Raw genomic sequence first — 19,009 nt, 5'->3', positions numbered from 1 at the left:
ACAGTTTATTATTTATGTATAAACAAAGCAATTTTCTACAGTTAGATTTCTCCATCTAGGAGAATAACCCAATCCAGCTACTGTTTAGTCAGCTCTGAGATATTGTTCTTTCACTTGGACTTTTTAGAGAGCTCTTCTTCTATTTAGCTTTCAATGTGGTCCTACTACATATCCTCAAATTAGATCTAAATTTACACCTGTGGCTTTTTAGAAAAGGAAGGGAAAAAATAAGCTTTTTAAAACTTACATTTATGGATAGCTTGTATACAAGCCTTGTATACAAGGCTACAGAAGGGTCCAAACAGCTGAGAGTGTTAATACCTAAAATGATCTGACATGGTGCACAGCCTTTTGTTTAAAAATAAGTTATATTTTTTAGTTGATCCAGAGAACCCAACTACTGAAACTGTCAGGGCTCTTTCTCCTCTCTGCAGGTCAACCGATATCTGAGTTGGCACAAAGATTTTATATTTCTAGATTGAGGATTGGTATAGGGGTAAATAGCAGAAAGTTAAATTTGTCCTTGTCTGTGAAAACAGTGGTTCTGCTAGTTTCTCCTACACCAATCCATATGGCTCACCCTTTAGAAGAGAGCCATCCTGGGTAATGATCACTTTATAAGAGCTAGGTATTATTGTATTTAATGATGGCATACAATATATCTAATATACTGTATATCTTTTTTTTCTCTCTCACCGAATGAATGTTCTTAATGGAGGAAGATTAGGTAATGCAGGGCTATGATAGCCATCTTCCTTCATGTCTTCTCTCTCCATCTGACTAATCAATGTTTGTACAGTGCTTTGAAAAGAAACTTAAAGCACTATGTAAGTTCTAAATCTTATTCATCTGCTTACTGGAAGGGGGGTAACTCTGAAGTCTGGATTGGCATAGTATGAACTAGCAGAACCATAAATTTACAGCTAAGAACAAATTTACCTTTCAGACTCATGACGAATAAATCCACCTCAGGTTCCTTCCCAATCAAGGAAGATCTGGTTCACAACTTCCTGATCCAGGGACCACTCGTGAAGGTTTATCTGTGAGTGACAGTCGCCTTCCCTGTAAGGTAAGTTGCAATCAGGAAGGTCCTGTTGGACACCATCCAAATTCACACCTCCAGGGCTTCCTAAGACAAAAAGGCTGACCTTGTGACTCCCTACATGATAAGCATCTCAGATTGGCTATGTAACTGTACAGAAACCTTTTGGGGAACACCTGATTTCTCCAGGCCCAGAATGCCTTCAGGATTGCCCTGCTTCTAATGTGAAACTTGAACTCAGAAGGTTAAATGCAAAGAAATGCTGCTGATTCCTGAAATATGTGAGGACAGTATTCTGATACCTTCTGTGTAGATACGAAGAGGAAGGATGGGAAAGGAAGATTAGAAGTACAGCAGTGCCACCTAGTGTAAAAACTGAGAATGCCCCTTTTTAAATCAGAGAACTAACAATTGGACTTCTTTTTAATAGGAAAATGAAAATATTGCATTCTAAAAGAATATTCATCTGAAAGAGGTTTTGAAACATATACCACCAGATAAACTTGTGAGCTTTATACTGGGAACAGGGTGGAAAAAATATGAATATTGATCCTGTTCATTAAGTTGCCTAATAGCAAGTATTGATTAGAGACTCAGTTATCCTTGCTCAGCTCACTAGGAACACTGAGGTACATTCTCCCTATCTTTTAAGGCTACTGGAGAAAAGTAAGCTTTTTTCAGAAATCAAGGAAAATAAAACAAGAATTTAGGTTAGTTACAAAAAATCAAAAATGGGAAAAAAAACAAAACAAAAAAACCAAGCCTATCTAGTGATGATGGACTACACTAAATTACTATTGCTGTAGAGGTCCAATGGATTTAAATATCGGACTGGATTTTGCACACTATCACACACAAAACAGGTATGTGAGAGATTGTGATTCAGTGACTATAGGAAAGAGTCCAGATGCACAAATTCTATTCATGGCTCTGCCAACAACTCACTGTATCACATTAAATACATTTCTTTACATCTAAGTTTAGCCACCTGTAAAATGGGCATAATACAACGTGTCTGTGAGGCAGATAAGTGAAACATGGAAAAGCTTGGCTATAAAGCAATACAGAAATGCACAGCAGTATTATGAGCATCATCAAAATACACTAAAGATTACAGTTTCCTCTCAATGTGTAGGTAGAGCTTCCATTAAAGCAAACAGCATTAAATATTGAGCACTGAGAAAGGCAAATTCACACTTGAACTGCTGAAAACTACTGAATCATTAGACAAAAGCACTTCCATACAAAATCATCAACAAGACAAAATGGGATCTAATAACTGATTATCTGTTGTTTAACCCTGCCCCACCCAACCGGCTAGAGCCCGTGTAGCCAGATATTTTCACCTAATAGCAACTTTAAGGACAGATACAGCAAAATCTTACTCTACTGAGTACTCTTCACTCATGTGGTTAGACCTATTGACCTTAACTGGATCGGGATTAGGCCCTAGATGTATTTAGTTTGGTTTTGTGGATGTGGAATGTGCATTCAAATCCATAACACATAAGTGCTAAGTAAACACCAGCAGATTAGGGTTATGGAGCTGTGTTAATGTACTTTAGGCATAGGAGCTACAAGAACCTAAAGGTCAAAATGTTCAAACTTGATTGCCTAAAGTCAGTCACCTAAATAAAAGAGGCCTGATTTTCAGATTTCAACTCACATTAAGGAGAGCAGCAGGTGTTTCAAAACCTCTAAGAATCAGGCCTCTTATGTCTTGGGCAACACTAAGCACTTGTTAGAGCTTACATTTGCTTTTACAATTTAGTTTTTGGGTTAACAAACCTAGTCAAGTATTAAGATACATACTTATACAGAAGCCCTACTAAAAAAGATGAAATACAAAGAAAAAACAGTGCTCTATAACTATTCAGATAAACAAAAACAAAAAAGTTTTATGTTTTTTGTTACAAATTCTTATTACTGATTAAAAGACTTCCTGATATCAGGGAGTATATATTAGACTTGGTAAAAATAACTGCAGCAGCGTTGATCTCCTCATACTGAAGACTAGCCCTATGAAAGACACATGATTATTTTGTTTCTGTGTTTATGGAAAGAAAAATAATTTTAAAGACCAAACAAAAACAAAAACCAAGCAAACAAAAAACCCCCACAAATCATAAAAGGACAATACTCCAAAAAGGGAAGAGGACCGATATGCCTACAGATTCTTTGATGAATAGTTTATACTATGTTCTTTGAAGAACGGTGTAGAGCAAAACTGAATACCAAATCAGACTTATAGTATGCTGAACAATGCCCAAGAACTCCACTGAGGAAGTGAGAACCTACAAGAGACCTTTCTAGAATGCTGTTAGACTTAAGGAGCAGTGTACAAAAAACACTACAGGGCAGGAAGAAGAAATAGGTTTCAGGTACACGTACATATGTAGTAGTATGCTGATTGTTTTTCAGCACTGCCACCACACTACATATTGTAAATGTGTAAAATTCAGCACAAAGTAGAAGTATGAATATAGTATGTATTTTAAGTTACTGATGTACTATTCTGATTCATCGATGCAGCAGTATGATACCAATTTTTAAAGATTTAATTACATTTTAAGTAGCATAATACTGTGAACAGACCAGGCAATTATTTCAGATTTTTCCTAAATGTTACATTATCCCTGAGCTGTTCCAGAGTATGGAATGAAGCAGTCAACAACAACAACAACAGTTCACAGCTTACACCGTTTTACTTACACACACACACACGAGATTTTTCCAATGGAAATGTTCTTCAGTTATATTTGAAAGCACAATTAGATTGCTGTTAAAACAGCACAGTCTCGTCTTAAAACTACCTTTCACTATGCACTAACTAAATTACTTTTTATAGCACATACAGTATTGTGATACCAGAATGAAGAAATGCTTGTTCAAGCATGTGAATTTTGGCACTCAATCAATCACAAAGCTACACTACTCCAGGGCTTTGTTCTGTGCAACAATAAGGCCCTTACACGTGAAGGGATCAGTTCAGCAAGGTGTGAGTGCCCTCAGCTCCCACTGACTTAAGAGCTGCACCTTGCAACTTCCAGCATGAATTTTAGATGTGGGTGGAAAAATGTTTAGTTGAAATTTTCCACAGGAGAAAACTAACAATAACCTCGCCTTTTCTACCCTTAGCCCAGAGCCCACCAAAATAAAGCCATTTTCATTGAAAATTTTGACAGAAAATTTTGACTTTTCATGAAAGAAATTAAAAAAGTTTTAGCTTTCAGCTAAAATGTTTCAGTTTTCCAATATACAAGTAAAATAAACCAGAAACTATCTGGGAAAGCGGATGCTTTCCGTGAAAATTTTCACTCTCTCAAAAACCCAATTTCCATTAAAAACCTCATTTTGACTGAAAATTTGTGACCAGTCCTAATGAATTTATTTTGCAGATATGAAGCAACAAAGAATTTTTAAAAATATGGATTTAACTTGCACATAGAGCTCTTAAAGAATATCTTCTAAAATGTTTCTGAAACATACAGATGTGCTATCTAAAATATGAATTGAATATTGTCTGTTATAGCCAAAAAACCCACATACTGCTGACAGAAGCTTATATCCAAGTTGTTTAATGCATAATTAAGCAATTTTTGTACTTCCATAATGCTACGTACAAAGAAAAAGGAAGTGAAGAATAGCTTTATCTTCATAACTACGAAAATTATCTCCCCCCCCCCCCAAGTAACACAGCTAACAAGTAAGAATCCGATTAAGAGAAAAACTAACCTAGAGCCGAAAGACCAATTTTATACATGCTGCAAGAGGCATGACTTGGTCTAATAGGTAGTTTCCATTTTTATCTATTACTGTGTCTCCAACTGGTTTGGTTTAAATTCTATAAATTTTGACCAATCTGTGATTGTGCTTTGAATGTGGGATAAATAAGGTCCCAAGGGCTTAAGATACCAGCCTTCTATTTTGTAACTTTGAAACTGATTCATATATATAACAGGAGTGGCTGATGATAGTCAGAATAGTTTCAAGTAGAAGAAGGCGGCATGCATATTTCCTTCTATAATTTTTATGTAAAAAAAGTGTTTAAATATTAATGTAGTGCTAAATTAATTACATGATAAAATACTAAGTAACTGATTTGGTTGCTCTTTCTTGATTAAAATAAATTTAAAATGTCTCAGAGAAAAAATAATAGTGGAGGATACTTACATGTTTAAAACAGGTAACAGGAGCTGCTGTTAAATTATTGCTAGTAATGTAGTTACCCCAACTGAAACCTTCCACAGGGATAGCTGCTAAAAGAAAGTTATTTTGTTTAGGAAGCTGTACAAGGGGTGAATGGCATATCTTACATTTCCAAGAATTAGTTTCATTTCTATTATACACAGTTACCTGTTTTAGTCTTCACTTGGTTCTGCAATGTAGCCTGGTACTGAGCATATGCTGCTAGTTTAGCCACTAAAGGTTGTTTCTGGAGAACTTTAGCCTTTTTAGTTGGAGGTTTACCCTAGGACAATAAGAGTTAAGTAAATAAAGCCTTTCAAAACTCTCAACTGGACATTTTCAAAAATGTTCCTCTCACACTACTACACAAAATCACTTTTAAAAGGTTCAAGAACATTACACAATTAATTTTGTAAACAAAATGCATCTCTCATGAGGCTATCCTGGTAGGCAAAAATTTTAACAAATAAAACAGAATATGGAAGTTGTCCATTCAAGTACCACATGAGCTACACTTAGCATTAATATAGTTTCAACCCATAAAAGCAGACTCGAGGTAATGTCAGAAACATTATTTTTGCCTAGGTATGGAAACCTGCACAGAACACAGCATCAGCTGCTGTTCTATGGATAATGGGCAAAGGGCCTAGACATCTGTAACTATCAAAAAGATGACAAAGGCAGAATCTTAAATGTAATTCTGAGGGCCAGTCATTAGGCAATATTCCCACAGATGCTGGGGTTCCATGTGAGAGACAATGGTAGAACATAAAGTTGATCTCCTGCCAGCTGAGGTTGCAGTCTCTATTAGTGTTATTTTTATAACACATCTACGCTAACTAACCTTTTAAATAAACTAATTTAACAAAGGGGAAAAAAGAATGAGAATTAAAACAGTTTACAACATGCCAAAATTAATACAGCTCAATATGTCAATCTCTATATAGGGTCTTTTAAAAACTCTTATTTGTGAATGAAGTGACAGCAATGGTTTAGCCACTATGATCTGTGAAGCCAACAAGTACTTTGAGGCTAAATCTATGGATTATTCAGATGCCACACACTTACATTTAAAGAATTATCCAGCTCTTTCTACCGCAAGTGCAGTAGGCCCATGGCAGCAGAGTTTATTTAATTCCTCTGCACAAGAAAACTAAATACCCACAGGAAGTGCACCATAAGAGTTCCTTCAACAGCACCAGGTAAGGCAAAAGTGGACCAGAGCATCAGCCTCTGCACAAATCTTCCCTTTGTCTACCTGCCCTTGCCTATGGGCCACAGAAACTATTTTGGCTACTTAGTTGGTGGAGGGGCAGAAACTCGTTTTCCACAATCCCATTCAACATATCTGCACAACCCACTCAGGTTAGGTGTTGAGCACAAGATTTGCTCCTTGATCCTTACAGAAGTGTTGATCTCTATTTTTGTTAGGTGAACACATTTCTGAAATCAGCTCTGAGCATTTAAGATACCTAGCTTAGTTTAACTTTAGTCATGTTGCTAACATAACTTTTTAAACTTATTTTCCTGTAAGGGCTAAAAAGACCAGGTTTTAGGTTTAGAATTTACTCAACAGGAAATTTGCACTCAACAGCAGGTGAATAATCTGATAAATTTTGACTCACAAACACAGCTACGTTACTATGAGTTTACTAAAAAACAACCTAATTTAAAAAATAAAACAAAAACATGCATGAGCTCAGATAAACCAGACCAGACAGATAAATGCTTATTTGTAAAACATGCAAGGATAAATATGTAAACAAGATGGTTTCTGTACCGTTACCTGAAGTCTGGCCAGAATGCTGGCCTTCTTGGAGTTTGACGAGTAACTTCTGGAGCATGAAACACTACAGAAACGCTTTGTCTTAGAGTAAAAAGCATCTCGGACACCGACCATCCCACACATCTCACAGGTGGCTAATCAGAGAAGAGAAAAGGTTCAACTGTAAAGCGTGATAAAAATTTCAGATTAAAAGAGAAGTAAAACCCAAACATAAGGATTCCACCATGAAGGTCTTATTGGCTGCAGCCCCGCTTAGCTTCATTTTGACTGTTTAGACACCAAGCCATTTCTTAGTCCTTGATCTTACAAAGACTTACAGGTGCTTAACTTCACAAAATGACAAGTCCCACTGACTTCAGTGGAACTACTCAAATGCCAAGGTCTTTGTTGAGTGGAGGCTGAAATGGTTCCCCCCCCAGGTTTCACTAACAGAAATTAATGACTCATCCAAAGCTGATCTTCACTCTGCATGCTACCCAGTTCTAGAGTTAAAAGAGACTTCAGGTGTACATCTGTGAATGCAGACTTCATCTGATGTTTACTACTCCCAACCCAAAAATAAGACTCGTGTCTCTATTTTCCTTTGAATTACACATAAGCCTCTCTCACATATCGTGGCCAGTCAACACCTGCATCCTGCTGGTATTACACACTTTATGTGTTGCACTACCCAGTCAGCTCTAAGACACCCAGAGAAACAGAGGTTGCAGGTGACTAGTGCCACTGTGATGCCCCAAGTGGGTTTTACCACAAAATAATTCCACTGCTGAGCAGTATATCTGTCCTATTGTTTTTCTGTGATGATGAAAGCAATGTTCCCTCTTTCTCACAATAATGTGATTCCAAACATGTGGGGGTTGAACACCGTATGCTGAAAGAGTGGACTTAATAGGAGTAAAGATTTTTTACAAGCACATAAAGAAAACCAATATAATAAAAGCATTAATGAATGCCCTACAAAGTTATACAGTATAACGCAACTCTGGATTCACCTCCTAAAAATGTTGATGTTAAAAAAGGGTTAACCCAAACTTTTGAGAGGGAAGACTGTCTTAGCACTTTAACAGAAGCCTAAGAACTAAAACGTATTTGAATACAAATTTACTTGATGTAAAAATAAAACTATATACATCACAAAATATTTGCATAGTGTCTTTCTTGATAGGCAAACAGAAATTATTGCTTGTTTCTGGTTGTTAGGAGTAAAAGTCTTCAACTGAACTGCTTTGTTCTCAGAAAGAAAGAGTCAACACGTATTCTCAGACCCACACAAATGACACCTCAGCTTGAAATAAAACACAGAATATGTTATATGAGAGCAATGGGATCCAGCTGAAAACCCACAAACTCAATTCCAGAAAATCTTTGTACTCACCCATGCCAGATTTACCATCTGGATAAGTATAGACCTGTCCATTATTCTTGATAATGGGGAGACTGGATGGTAAGGGAGCAACTTCTTCTTCACTCTCATCAGAGCTTGAGCTGCTACTAGTGTCCTCACTACAACTATCATAACCGTCAAACATCCCGAATGAGTCACGTCTCTTCCTTTCTGACCGTGAAGAATGCTCAGTCTAAAAAGCAAAACACAAAAACACAAGAAAAATTAGAATACTCTTAATGTAAAGATTTTGGAGATGCAGTAAATTGCAGGGTGAATTAAAGTATCTTCTCTTTATACAAAGAGATATCAGCCATGTACCTGCTAATAAAATTGTTCAGGATTGAGAACTTTAGAGGCAGAATTAGCCAGTATTTGATAGTTATATACAAGAAAAAAAAATCCTGTCTCATAACAGGCTGAAGAGTAATGTGACAAGTCAAATCTCTTCTTTTGCTGACATCTCTTCAGAGTTCAGTAATCCTGGTATCTAGAGTATTGATAGTCAGTCAGACCACATAAGCAAATGCGTGCATCCTAAATGGCTGCAGCCAAGTTCACTAAAAACTTTAATATGCTTGCGTTGAGCTAGTCATAGACCTTAGAAAGGTTTGTTTGATCAAAGAGAAAGGATAGTCTATTGGGTAGGGCACTAGTCTAGGATTTGAGAAACCTGTGTCCAAATCCCAGCTCCACCGTAGACTTTTTGTGTCACCTTCGACAAATCACTTTGCCGCTCTGTGGCTCAGTTCCTTCTGTGTAAAATGTGGTACTTAAGATTGTAACATGCTCAGATACTATGGTAATGGGGTCCATATAAATAGCTTCAATAGAAAGGTGGCTAATTTGTTACTGTTACATACAAGAAGAAAATCCTGGCTAATGGTAGCTCTTTCCTTTAACCATGTTATGAGGAAACATACACAAGTGAAGTTCACTGCTAGAATGGAAGAGGTTTCACAAATTTGCAATGAAGACATTCGAAATGTATAAAACAATGAACGTATTGATGTCCTATTTTGCGGAGCATCTCGAACATGTATTTTACATGCCATCTTTCACCGCAAAGGATCCCCAAATGCTTCACAGAGAACCACTGAAATGTAACCACTGCCAGAATGGAGAGCAAGAAATTACTGGTTCGGCACAGTGCACAATAATTCAAACATGGAATTTTGGCCAAAGACACCAAGGCCCTATTCATAACCATTCCCCTTAAAGTTCACACAACAGAAGACAGTGGCCCTCATTCTCCTCTCAATTACCACCATTTTTAAATTGACGCAACTCCAACGAGCTGCATTTGTCTCAGTCTACGATGGTGAGAGAAGATTCAGGCCCAGTGTCTGTTTAGTTATTGTTCTGTACTGCTTTCCCTTTCTCTTTGTGTTAACTGCTGAGCGTGATCAGATACTTCTGTGCATCCACTACTCTGCCTGCATTTCCCTCCTACATACTTGCAATCAATCACCAAAGTGGGAGAATCCCAAAGACTAACCATTTGTCTTGTGATCCTTCCCTTGCACCTGCCAGAGACAGAATCACATTCACAGAAATCACGGACATCTGTGATTCCATGCATGAAGACAATATTTTATGGTAAATATGCATGTTAAAAATGTCATAACAAGAGGACATCCCTTGCAGACCACAAAACTGACATGTTACACAAAATAGGTAGAAATACGATGTAGGATTCACATAAGCTATTTCACTAAATGATCTCAAAGCATTTACAAACATTAATTATGTTTAACACCACCCAGGGAGGTAGATATCTGCATTTTATAAAGGGGAAATTGAAGCACAAGGAGATTACTCCAGTTGTCTAAAGTTGGACTGGAAGTATGTGGCCAAACCAGGAACAGAATCTAGTCCTCACCAAATTAACTGCTCTCCACCCACTGGATAGAAATTAATAGGAAGTGGTAAGGAGACAGATCAACAAAATAGGGTAAAGAAAGAAATTCAATTATTTAAGTGTGGGTGGGGGAAGGGAGTGTTGCAAGATAGCTGAAAAACTCAAAGCTAGGTTTTTGTCCCTGATATTTTTGATAAGCCAACCCTGCCTGAAAGTTAGCATATACACTAAGAGACTGGAAGTGATATTAAAAGACTGGATTTCACTTTCCTTTTTTACACTGGACCTGCTCCCTGTACTGCTAGTTTTAAGACTTCTCCAAAATAATCCTCCAAATCTTTTTTCCTGATCAGCATGCTAGGTGACTGTTCCATTGAGAACATACTTATTTTACATTTGCCACCTGCTGGTCCAATCATCTAATCTGGTTGGATCGTCCCTACTCTGCGTGTTTTAGGACATTTGTTTTCAATCTTTCCACTCTCTCGCTTTGTTTTTTTAAATGAAGATCCTCCACTCTTGCCTGGCAATATGCCTAAATCCTGGTATGGAGAGAACTTTTCTAATATTCAGAGAGGAATATAGTTTCCACACCCACCCAGTCCTAGCCTCCCCACCCCCTTACAACAAACCCACCAATACGTAATGGGGTGAATACACATTTACCTCACTAACCGCTCTCAAACATCAAAAATGTCAATGCACTGTAAACTACACAGAGATTCCTCAGCTAGTAATTCAAAATTATATTTTAAAAAATGACAACCAGGTGAACCAAGGGAATTTCCCTCCAGTCAGCAACTGGCTGAGGAGTGGAGCGTTCTTGAACTAGACCCCAATTTGACCCAAACTGAAATCAATGGAAAAACTTGCATTGACTTCAAAAGACCAAGACCAGACCAGGTCCTCACTGTTAGGAAAAGCCTCACCTGCAGGCCATTATTTATTACGATTATAAGCCTAAGAGATGCAAGCTCAGTTATTACCTCCTGTGTGTTAAAATTAAGTTAGCAATTGAACAACAGGTTGCCATGGATACAGTGTTCTAGTAACAATTCTGGTCAGTTACAGATCAGCACACTAACCAAGAGGAAAGCAAGTCTTCATCCTCAACATTTCATTAGATTTGTAACTTCTTACAGTTGATGTTTAACACTGTATTGACCATGGCATTCAGTCTAGGCCAACCCCTCTTTGTCAAATCATTCACAGATGAAAGAAAACACACTTAGCAAAAATGTTTTAAATTAATACGTTTCAAGAACACATGGAGTTATCAATCTAGCCATCTTCAAAATAACCATACACATCAAATGTGCCTACCAATACATACCTGCTCAAGGTGGCATAACATTCCTCCTCCATAAATCTTGTGCTTGGTCAAGCTGTTCCATTATCTTAACCCATTGGAATGTGGAAGTTTTGGTTTGGAGGGGAAGGGGCTGTCTGTGTAAGTTTAAAAAGAAGACTGTGGCTTCTATAAAGTATTTTTATTCAGACTTTTGCCAGAAGGTGAATGGCATCTGTGTTTAGGGGAGAATTTGCGTCTAACACTCTTGTAGTTGATTAATATTTGCATTGTATGTGTATGCTCAGGGATTTAGATCAAGTCTCAGGAAAAACTTCCTAACTGTAAGAACAGAAGGCCAATGGCACTGACTGCCTCGGGAGGTTGTGGAAGCTTCTTCACTGGAGGTTTTCAAATGGAGGCTGGATAGCCATCTGTCTTGGATGACACAACAAATCCTGCATCTGGGCAGGGGGTTAGACTGCTAGATGACCCTTACAGTCCTTCTAACCCTATGATTCTAGGATTTGTGCAGCGCACAGTTTATAAACTGACAAAACTACAGTTTTTCCAAAAGGAAAAATATATACACTTTCAAAATAGCAAATCTAATGAAGAGTCTTATAGACAAAAATATTTATGTCATGCATAGCCCCATAATATTTCATAAGCCCATTCTCACTTGGCCAAATAACTGCAATACATCAATGTAGTTACCATGCAGCAAGACCCAGATTTTCAGGGAAACATTTTCAGGATACCATCAGAGTGGGGAGGTGCATTTTAAAAGTATACCATGGACAGATATGTATAATGAAAAACAAACATCTGATCTATGCAGAGCTGCTGAACTACATAACAGATGCAGCCTATAAATAATGAGAAATGTGGCAACAAAGGAGTTAAGTCATGCCAGGGGAAACTATAACTTACTCCTGCTGTACAGGCAGGGCGATATTTCTGGACTATGTGGTCTGAAATCTGAAGACACGAAAGGCTATAGATAATAAAAACAATAATATCCCTATTTCAGTGATTCAAACAAGAGAGATTATTTAATTAATCTTATTCCAGGCCAAATTTAAAGGTTTGTTCATGTTGGCATCATATTTATTTTTTGTTAGAAGGAACTTACCCACATCTTTCTGTTGGGGGAGAAGAAACCAGACCCAGGATGAAGTGTGGCACCCTTCTCTTTCCTAATCTCTCCCTTTCTTTTTAGGTTTTGATCCTTTTACTTGAACCACTCCAAGATGCCTGCAGCTAAATAAGGAAGTGAACTTGCATCATGATTCCACTTCTGTGACTTTGATTCCCTCATGGCATTCATGATGACCGCTAGTCTATTTCATGCTGTCTGGGGGGAACCTGCTAAAATGCAGGAGCATAATCCTAATCAAGTCTATTGTTTTTTCCCATTCTATGAACTAGCACAAGTATATTTCTTCTGTTGCGTCTTCAAGCCAGTTACCACTACTAACAGTAAATTTGAATGGATACAGCCTTGGGGATTCCTTCCCAAACCTACAAGGTGTCTTAGTGTCCAAGAATATTTTCCTTTGCTTAAATTGTCATTTTGTATGCTGACTCCCAGCAATCTCAAAAGCTCTCAGAATTTGCAGGCTTTTGAAGAGCTATATACAACAGACATTTAATGCTGTATAGCCTTAATATTTAGTTATTGATCCTTAGATCACACTCTAGTAAGTACAGAAATAGGGGACAGCATATATATTCAGGAGAAATTTAGGGAGACAGTATGCAATTTACTGAAACTGGAATTTTGCCAGATCATGTCTAGCACCTCTACTTTTGCAGTGTGCGCCACAGAAGCCTCCTTTTAATACCTTGTTGAAAGCCAGAATCTGCTGCAGCATGAGAGAAGAGTACTAGTTCTAGAACCACTGATATTGCTTCCCACAGGACTTGGGTTTGCTTAGATTACAAGACCTGACATCACAAGCCTAGGTGGAATAACTATAAGCAGAATGGGACCAAGTATAATGTTCAGATTTGCAATCAAGTACCTTAGTAATAATCAATAAGTGGAAAGGACAGGTTGAAAGCACTGATGTTTGGATAACTACTCTTTTTAAAAGTCTGCCTGAAACTAACAGCAGTTTTAATTTTCTCAAATAGAATTGTATCATATTAAGTAATTGACCATTAGTATATAGATATACATGGTGTGAACTACACATACAAAAAGGAAGGAAAAACCCAAGCACTTTTTGATGTGGGATTTTACAGGAAGCAGGCTGTAGAAAGTTTGCATCAATGTCAAAATTAGGATAGGATAAAGGCCAGCTAGCTTCACCTACTGATAGCTTAATGGAGGGGAGCCCTGCCTATTGGTATCCTTTTGCAAAGCATGCTGGGAGTGGGAAGAATCTGGGACCGTAGTGAGTTTTTTTTAACTTCAGTCATTGGGAAGAGTGGTAGCACTGCAGAAAGGCATCTTACTAAAGTAGTGTTGGGGGAAACAGCACCAGAGACGGGTATGCTAGCATGGGGAAGTCACAGCTGCTAGAAAGAAGGTACCGGACCTGGAACTTTGGGCACATAGGCTGTGGCTTGCTTCCTTAAAGGGATTATGGACTCCTCAGCAGGAAAAAAGGCTTTTGGCATACTTGGGACATACAGAGCACTTCAAATTTATGTGGAAATAGGACTGAATGCAGCTGCTGGTGAAATAAATAAATACTTATGTGGCTTTTTAAAGAACAGTTTAATCTGTGCCTTCTACGACACAACCCTCCGACGAGTGAATGCCTAGTGACATACAGCCTATCTGTATCAAATATCTGAAAACATGTAACCATTCTAATCATTGAGAGCTCTCACACAAAAAGTTAACACCTTTTCCCCTCCCTAAAGCTGAGCACGCAAATGTGTCTAAATTGGTATGTGCCAATCAGATAAATGGAAATTATAGTCCCTACAATACGCAATTATCTGATCTGCATAATATTAATAACTGCATGTAGAAACTAAGCATATGACTGCATGTCTTCTCTGTACACAGTAATGTGCCTTTTTTTTTTTTTTTTAAACTGGGACGATCTACAATGCTATTGATGAAGGTACCTTATACAAGCCAGAACTAAGCAAAATAAACAAATTACCACACCCAATACTTCATAAAAATACTTCCTAAATTGTGTCATTTTGGAGATTGAACACAAGCAGTGGCAGGCCATCATGGGCAGCAAATTCCAAAAGCTCGAAGTCTTCAATTGAGAATGTCCTACTACTGAGACTGCGTAGCTTCACAGCGAGAACATCGTGGCCGCACTTAACTGCCATGACAAGACAAGCTGCAAGTGGAGGTGTGGGGGAAGGTCTAGAGAATCCAGGTTCAAGACCATCCAGACTGTTCAAGAACTACTTACAGAAGAAAACAAGGAACCTGCGCAGAACTTTGAATACAGTTTATGAGCTAACAAAGGCCTATCCAACACAGAGGTTGGCAGCTGCATCCTACTTCAGGTTCAGTCTGCACGCGATGTTCAAACCTAACCCAAAGTACATTGCATATAGAGGAGGTGAATGTGGCATGGATCAACACTCTTGCATTAAAGGATCAGCATAACCTCTAGGTCTGAGGCACATAAGGTCATCACTGCTACCCAGTATCCGGGAGCAGTGACTATTTAAGCAAATATTCTCAACTATCAGACATTATCACTACGCAACATTTCTCTTCATGTTAGAAGAATACTGCAATGTACCCATTCCTTCTAATCAAGACACCGTTGACATTATATGCAGTTATCCCAGTCCTAGCTCTGAGCTTGATCAAACTCTAAACCAGTGGTTCTCAACCAGGGGTACGGTACAGGGGGCATGTCAACTCATCTCAACAGTTTCCCAGTTTTACAACAGATTACATAAAAAGCATTAGCGAAGTCAGCATAAACTCAAATTTCATACAGACAAGGACTTGTTTATACTGCTCTATACATTGAAATAGTAAGTACAATATTTATATTCCAACTGATTTATTTTATAATTATATGGTAAAAATGAGAAAATAAGCCATTTTTCAGTAAGGTGCGATGTCATTTTTGTATTTTTATGTTTGATTTTGTAAGCAAGTAGTTTTTAACTGAAATGAAATTTGAGGGTACACAAGACAAATCAGACTCCTGAAATGGGTACAGTTCTCTGGAAAGGTTGAGAGCCACTGCTCTAAACCACAAAAAAATTAAATTAGTTATATTACAACAGTTTTAAAATCAAATCTTGTCAAAACAATTTTCCCTACAGCAACTTATTAAAAATGTAAAGCTTTAGCATAATTGTATCCCCCGTTGCACTGTGAATTTAATACCTTCTCATAACATTACAACAGTAGGAAAAACAAACAATTAAGCAGCAATCTAAAGGTAATGTGACCAGCTTTTAAAAAAGATAAAATAAAAATCTTTATTTCTGATTCCCTGGAATCCTATAACTTACCTACAAGTTTTGGACAGCGGGTTTTGAGACATTTACAAATATAAATTCTATCTGAATGTTTTACAAAAGTAACATGTAGAATGACTCGCTGAACAGCTGTAGAAATGCACTTCTGTCTTCAGTGTGTCTATTTGACATCATTCTTTATCGTCTGTTTCCCATGTCCGTTTGGCTTGCTGTTTGCAGCCTCCATTTTATGGGCCTTTTGCACAGCAACAAGGAGAGAAATTGACTTAGCTGCCAGCTGACAGTGCTTAGCACCTTGCAAAATCAGGCCGAATTTTACGGATTAAGAGAAAAAAAATGAAAGACCAGGAGCACGAACCCTTAAACACTTTAACCTATGTTCCCCCATCCAGCCATTAATTTTTATAAAGCAGAAACTAAGGAAATCTTGCCTCCATGCCCCAATCCTGTCCGACTGTGTAAAGTTATTCACATACTTAAGTGTTTTCAGGACCAAAGCCTAAATTATTTGTTCCTTTGTATGTTAAATAACTCCCCAGCTAGGAAACTTATCCTTCCTATGTTTTCCAGTAGTCTGTGTTATAACTTGCTCAAAAAAGCTAGTTAAAATAGACTATATACCACTGAATTACAAAGCTGCTATTTTATAGACTAAGTGACCCCCCCTCCCCCATTTGTAAGGCAAGTTTAGCATACAGATTTAATTTTCTTCTAGATTGGTTACTTAATACAATAAAAAAAAATCTAAAATATAATTGTTATTTACCTCATTTTGAAGCTTTGAGACCCGTGTGTGACTCCCTGACACTAAAAACATCAAATCACTAGGCTGCCTCTCAAGCTTTAAATGACAACTTCCCTATAAAAAGAATAGAAACTTTTAAAGGGACACTACCAATTTAAATATGGCCCAACATGTACATTTTGTAAGAATAAGGTTTTATAAAAGATGACAAACAGAACTGGTTTGTCAATTTTTTAAAAAAAGTCTACTATAACCAGTAGCTCTTTAAAACCAAGAATTTTCATGCAATACCTGGAAATCCAACTACTACAAATCTGAAAGTGAAACTAGCTTCATAGTCATATTGCTCAAAGGGAGAAAAATGCCAAAAGTAAACCAAACCATAAACCAGGGGTAGGCAACCTATGGTAAGCGTGCCAAAGGCAGCACGTGAGCGGATTTTTAGTGGCACTCACACTGCCCGAGTCCTGGCCACTACTCCGGGGGGCTCTGCATTTTAATTTAATTTTAAATGAAGCTTCTTAAACATCTTTAAAACCTTATACAACTAAGCTATTGTTGTATGTAAAGTAAATATTATAGACTTAGAAAGAGACCTTCTAAAAACGCTAAAATGTATTACTGGCACGCGAAACCTTAAATTAGAGAGTGAATAAATGAAGACTTGGCACACCACTTCTGAAAAGTTGCCGACCCGTGCAAACTATCACACTGGATTTTTTAAAAGTAAAAGCATTTTAAAAATCCCAAATTGTCATTAATAACATAGGTAAAGTGACTGCAACATTTGAAAAAAATCTAGTGTCTCATTAAACCCTCATTGCAAAAGCTTTAATTGTGAAAGGGATAATACTATAATAAAAAAGTATTATCCCCAACCCAGCTCCCCCATCAGTGAATGACAATCAGGGCAGGCCTGAATTGTCCAGGTAAAAACAAAAACAACCCATTGCCATTGTTTCTGGTTGTCAGGAGATCCTGCAGAGACAGTAAGGCTGTCTGCAGAGATCTGAAACCTACTACAACCTTCTGAAGGAAGAAGGGATCACAACAAAAGGTAACCTGTCTGAGCAGGGTTGTGCTGTCCTCCCGCACATTACCAGTTTCTCTCCTGGTGATGACAGATATTGCCATGTATTTCAGCGAGGTATTAGAGGCTCTCTCATAACACTGCGGAACACTATGCTCATTCACTGTCCCAGCATGAGTACCTTCTGGTAATTATATATCAACTATATGCAACCTTTACTCCGCATTTGCTGCAACCTACTCTGGTTGCACAGTCCGTTCCAGAGCTGCCATGCAGATTAAAGTTGCACGAATAAAACTCCTAGCGCGAGCTCTCACAGGAACTAAGGGAAGCCTGAAAATTACCGCAGGAGGAATCGCAACAAAAGAAAGCAGCGGAGCAGCCCCGGGATCGGAGCTGCAGCCCTCCCTCCCCGCAGGCACACACACGAGGGGGCCGGGAGGGGCGGAGAATCCAGAAAAGAGGAGAGCAAAGTAGCCTAAAGCACCAGGGCTTGTGACTGCTGCTGCTGTTTTCTTTCCTTCCCGCACAAAGCCCCGGTGCTGTCTCCGGGCTCCTTCCCCACGTACCCGCGTGCGGCGGCGGCTCCTTCCCCTCCCACACGCACCCGGGGGAACCTAGGAAAGGCTGCAGCCGCGGGTCCCCGCCAGTTTGCCCCCTGCAAATACATACAAGCGAAACAACAACAACAACAGAAGCCCGAGGGTGCTCCTGGCTGCTCCCCTCCCACACAAGTGCTGCGGCCAGCACAGCTGCTCTGCTCCCGCCCCCAGCCACAAGGAAAGCTCCGTCTCCCCCCGCCCCCTCCCACACTGTTCCCACGCCTGCTGGCTGCCCGCCCCCCCGAGCAAGCTCCCAACCGCCCCCCCCCCCGCACTGCCCCTGCACCGCCTCCCCGCAGCCCCAGGGCTGCTCCCCACAACCACTGCAGCCCCCCTCCACCTCCCGCCCGCGCTCAGCCCCCCCCGCAGCAAGCCAGGCGAGCCCACCGCAGCGGCGGCTGCCCTGCCTCCCCCGGGGTTGTGCTACTCACCAGGTCCTTTGTGTTTTCCATCAGGCCCTCATGGGCAGGGGATGCCTGCTGCTCTTCCCCCCTCCCCTCCGCCCCCTCCCTCTCTCCCCCCTCCCCTCCGAGGGGCAGGGCCCGGCTGGGACAGGAGGTGGCCTGGAAAGTTCAGCCTCTCACTTAGGCAGAGAAAGAAATTCAACTCCCTGCCCAGAATATCAACAACATTAGCATAACGGCAGCGCGCACGC

General features: G+C 39.2%; 1 protein-coding gene across 12 annotated transcripts in view; it reads right to left on the bottom strand.

Moving 5' to 3' along the window:
• The window catches only part of MBTD1 (mbt domain containing 1), a 55,942-nt gene that overhangs the window by 36,642 nt on the left and 291 nt on the right, over positions 1–19,009 (bottom strand). The window contains exons 1-6 of one of the 12 annotated variants that reach the window (XM_073310301.2): positions 16,744–18,296; positions 16,011–16,212; positions 8,392–8,593; positions 7,011–7,150; positions 5,399–5,513; positions 5,216–5,301 (exon numbers count right to left, since the gene is read on the bottom strand). In XM_073310301.2, the coding sequence (XP_073166402.1) occupies positions 5,216–5,301; positions 5,399–5,513; positions 7,011–7,150; positions 8,392–8,545 (495 nt within the window). In that variant the 5' untranslated portion in view covers positions 8,546–8,593; positions 16,011–16,212; positions 16,744–18,296. The other 11 variants (XM_073310298.2, XM_078848354.1, XM_073310304.2 and 8 more) reach the window with 11 other exon arrangements.

This window comes from Lepidochelys kempii, chromosome 14 (assembly GCF_965140285.1).
Source record: "Lepidochelys kempii isolate rLepKem1 chromosome 14, rLepKem1.hap1, whole genome shotgun sequence".
In the NCBI taxonomy this organism is placed as follows: Eukaryota; Metazoa; Chordata; order Testudines; family Cheloniidae; genus Lepidochelys; species Lepidochelys kempii.
This window is presented reverse-complemented; position numbering and strand designations above follow the sequence as displayed.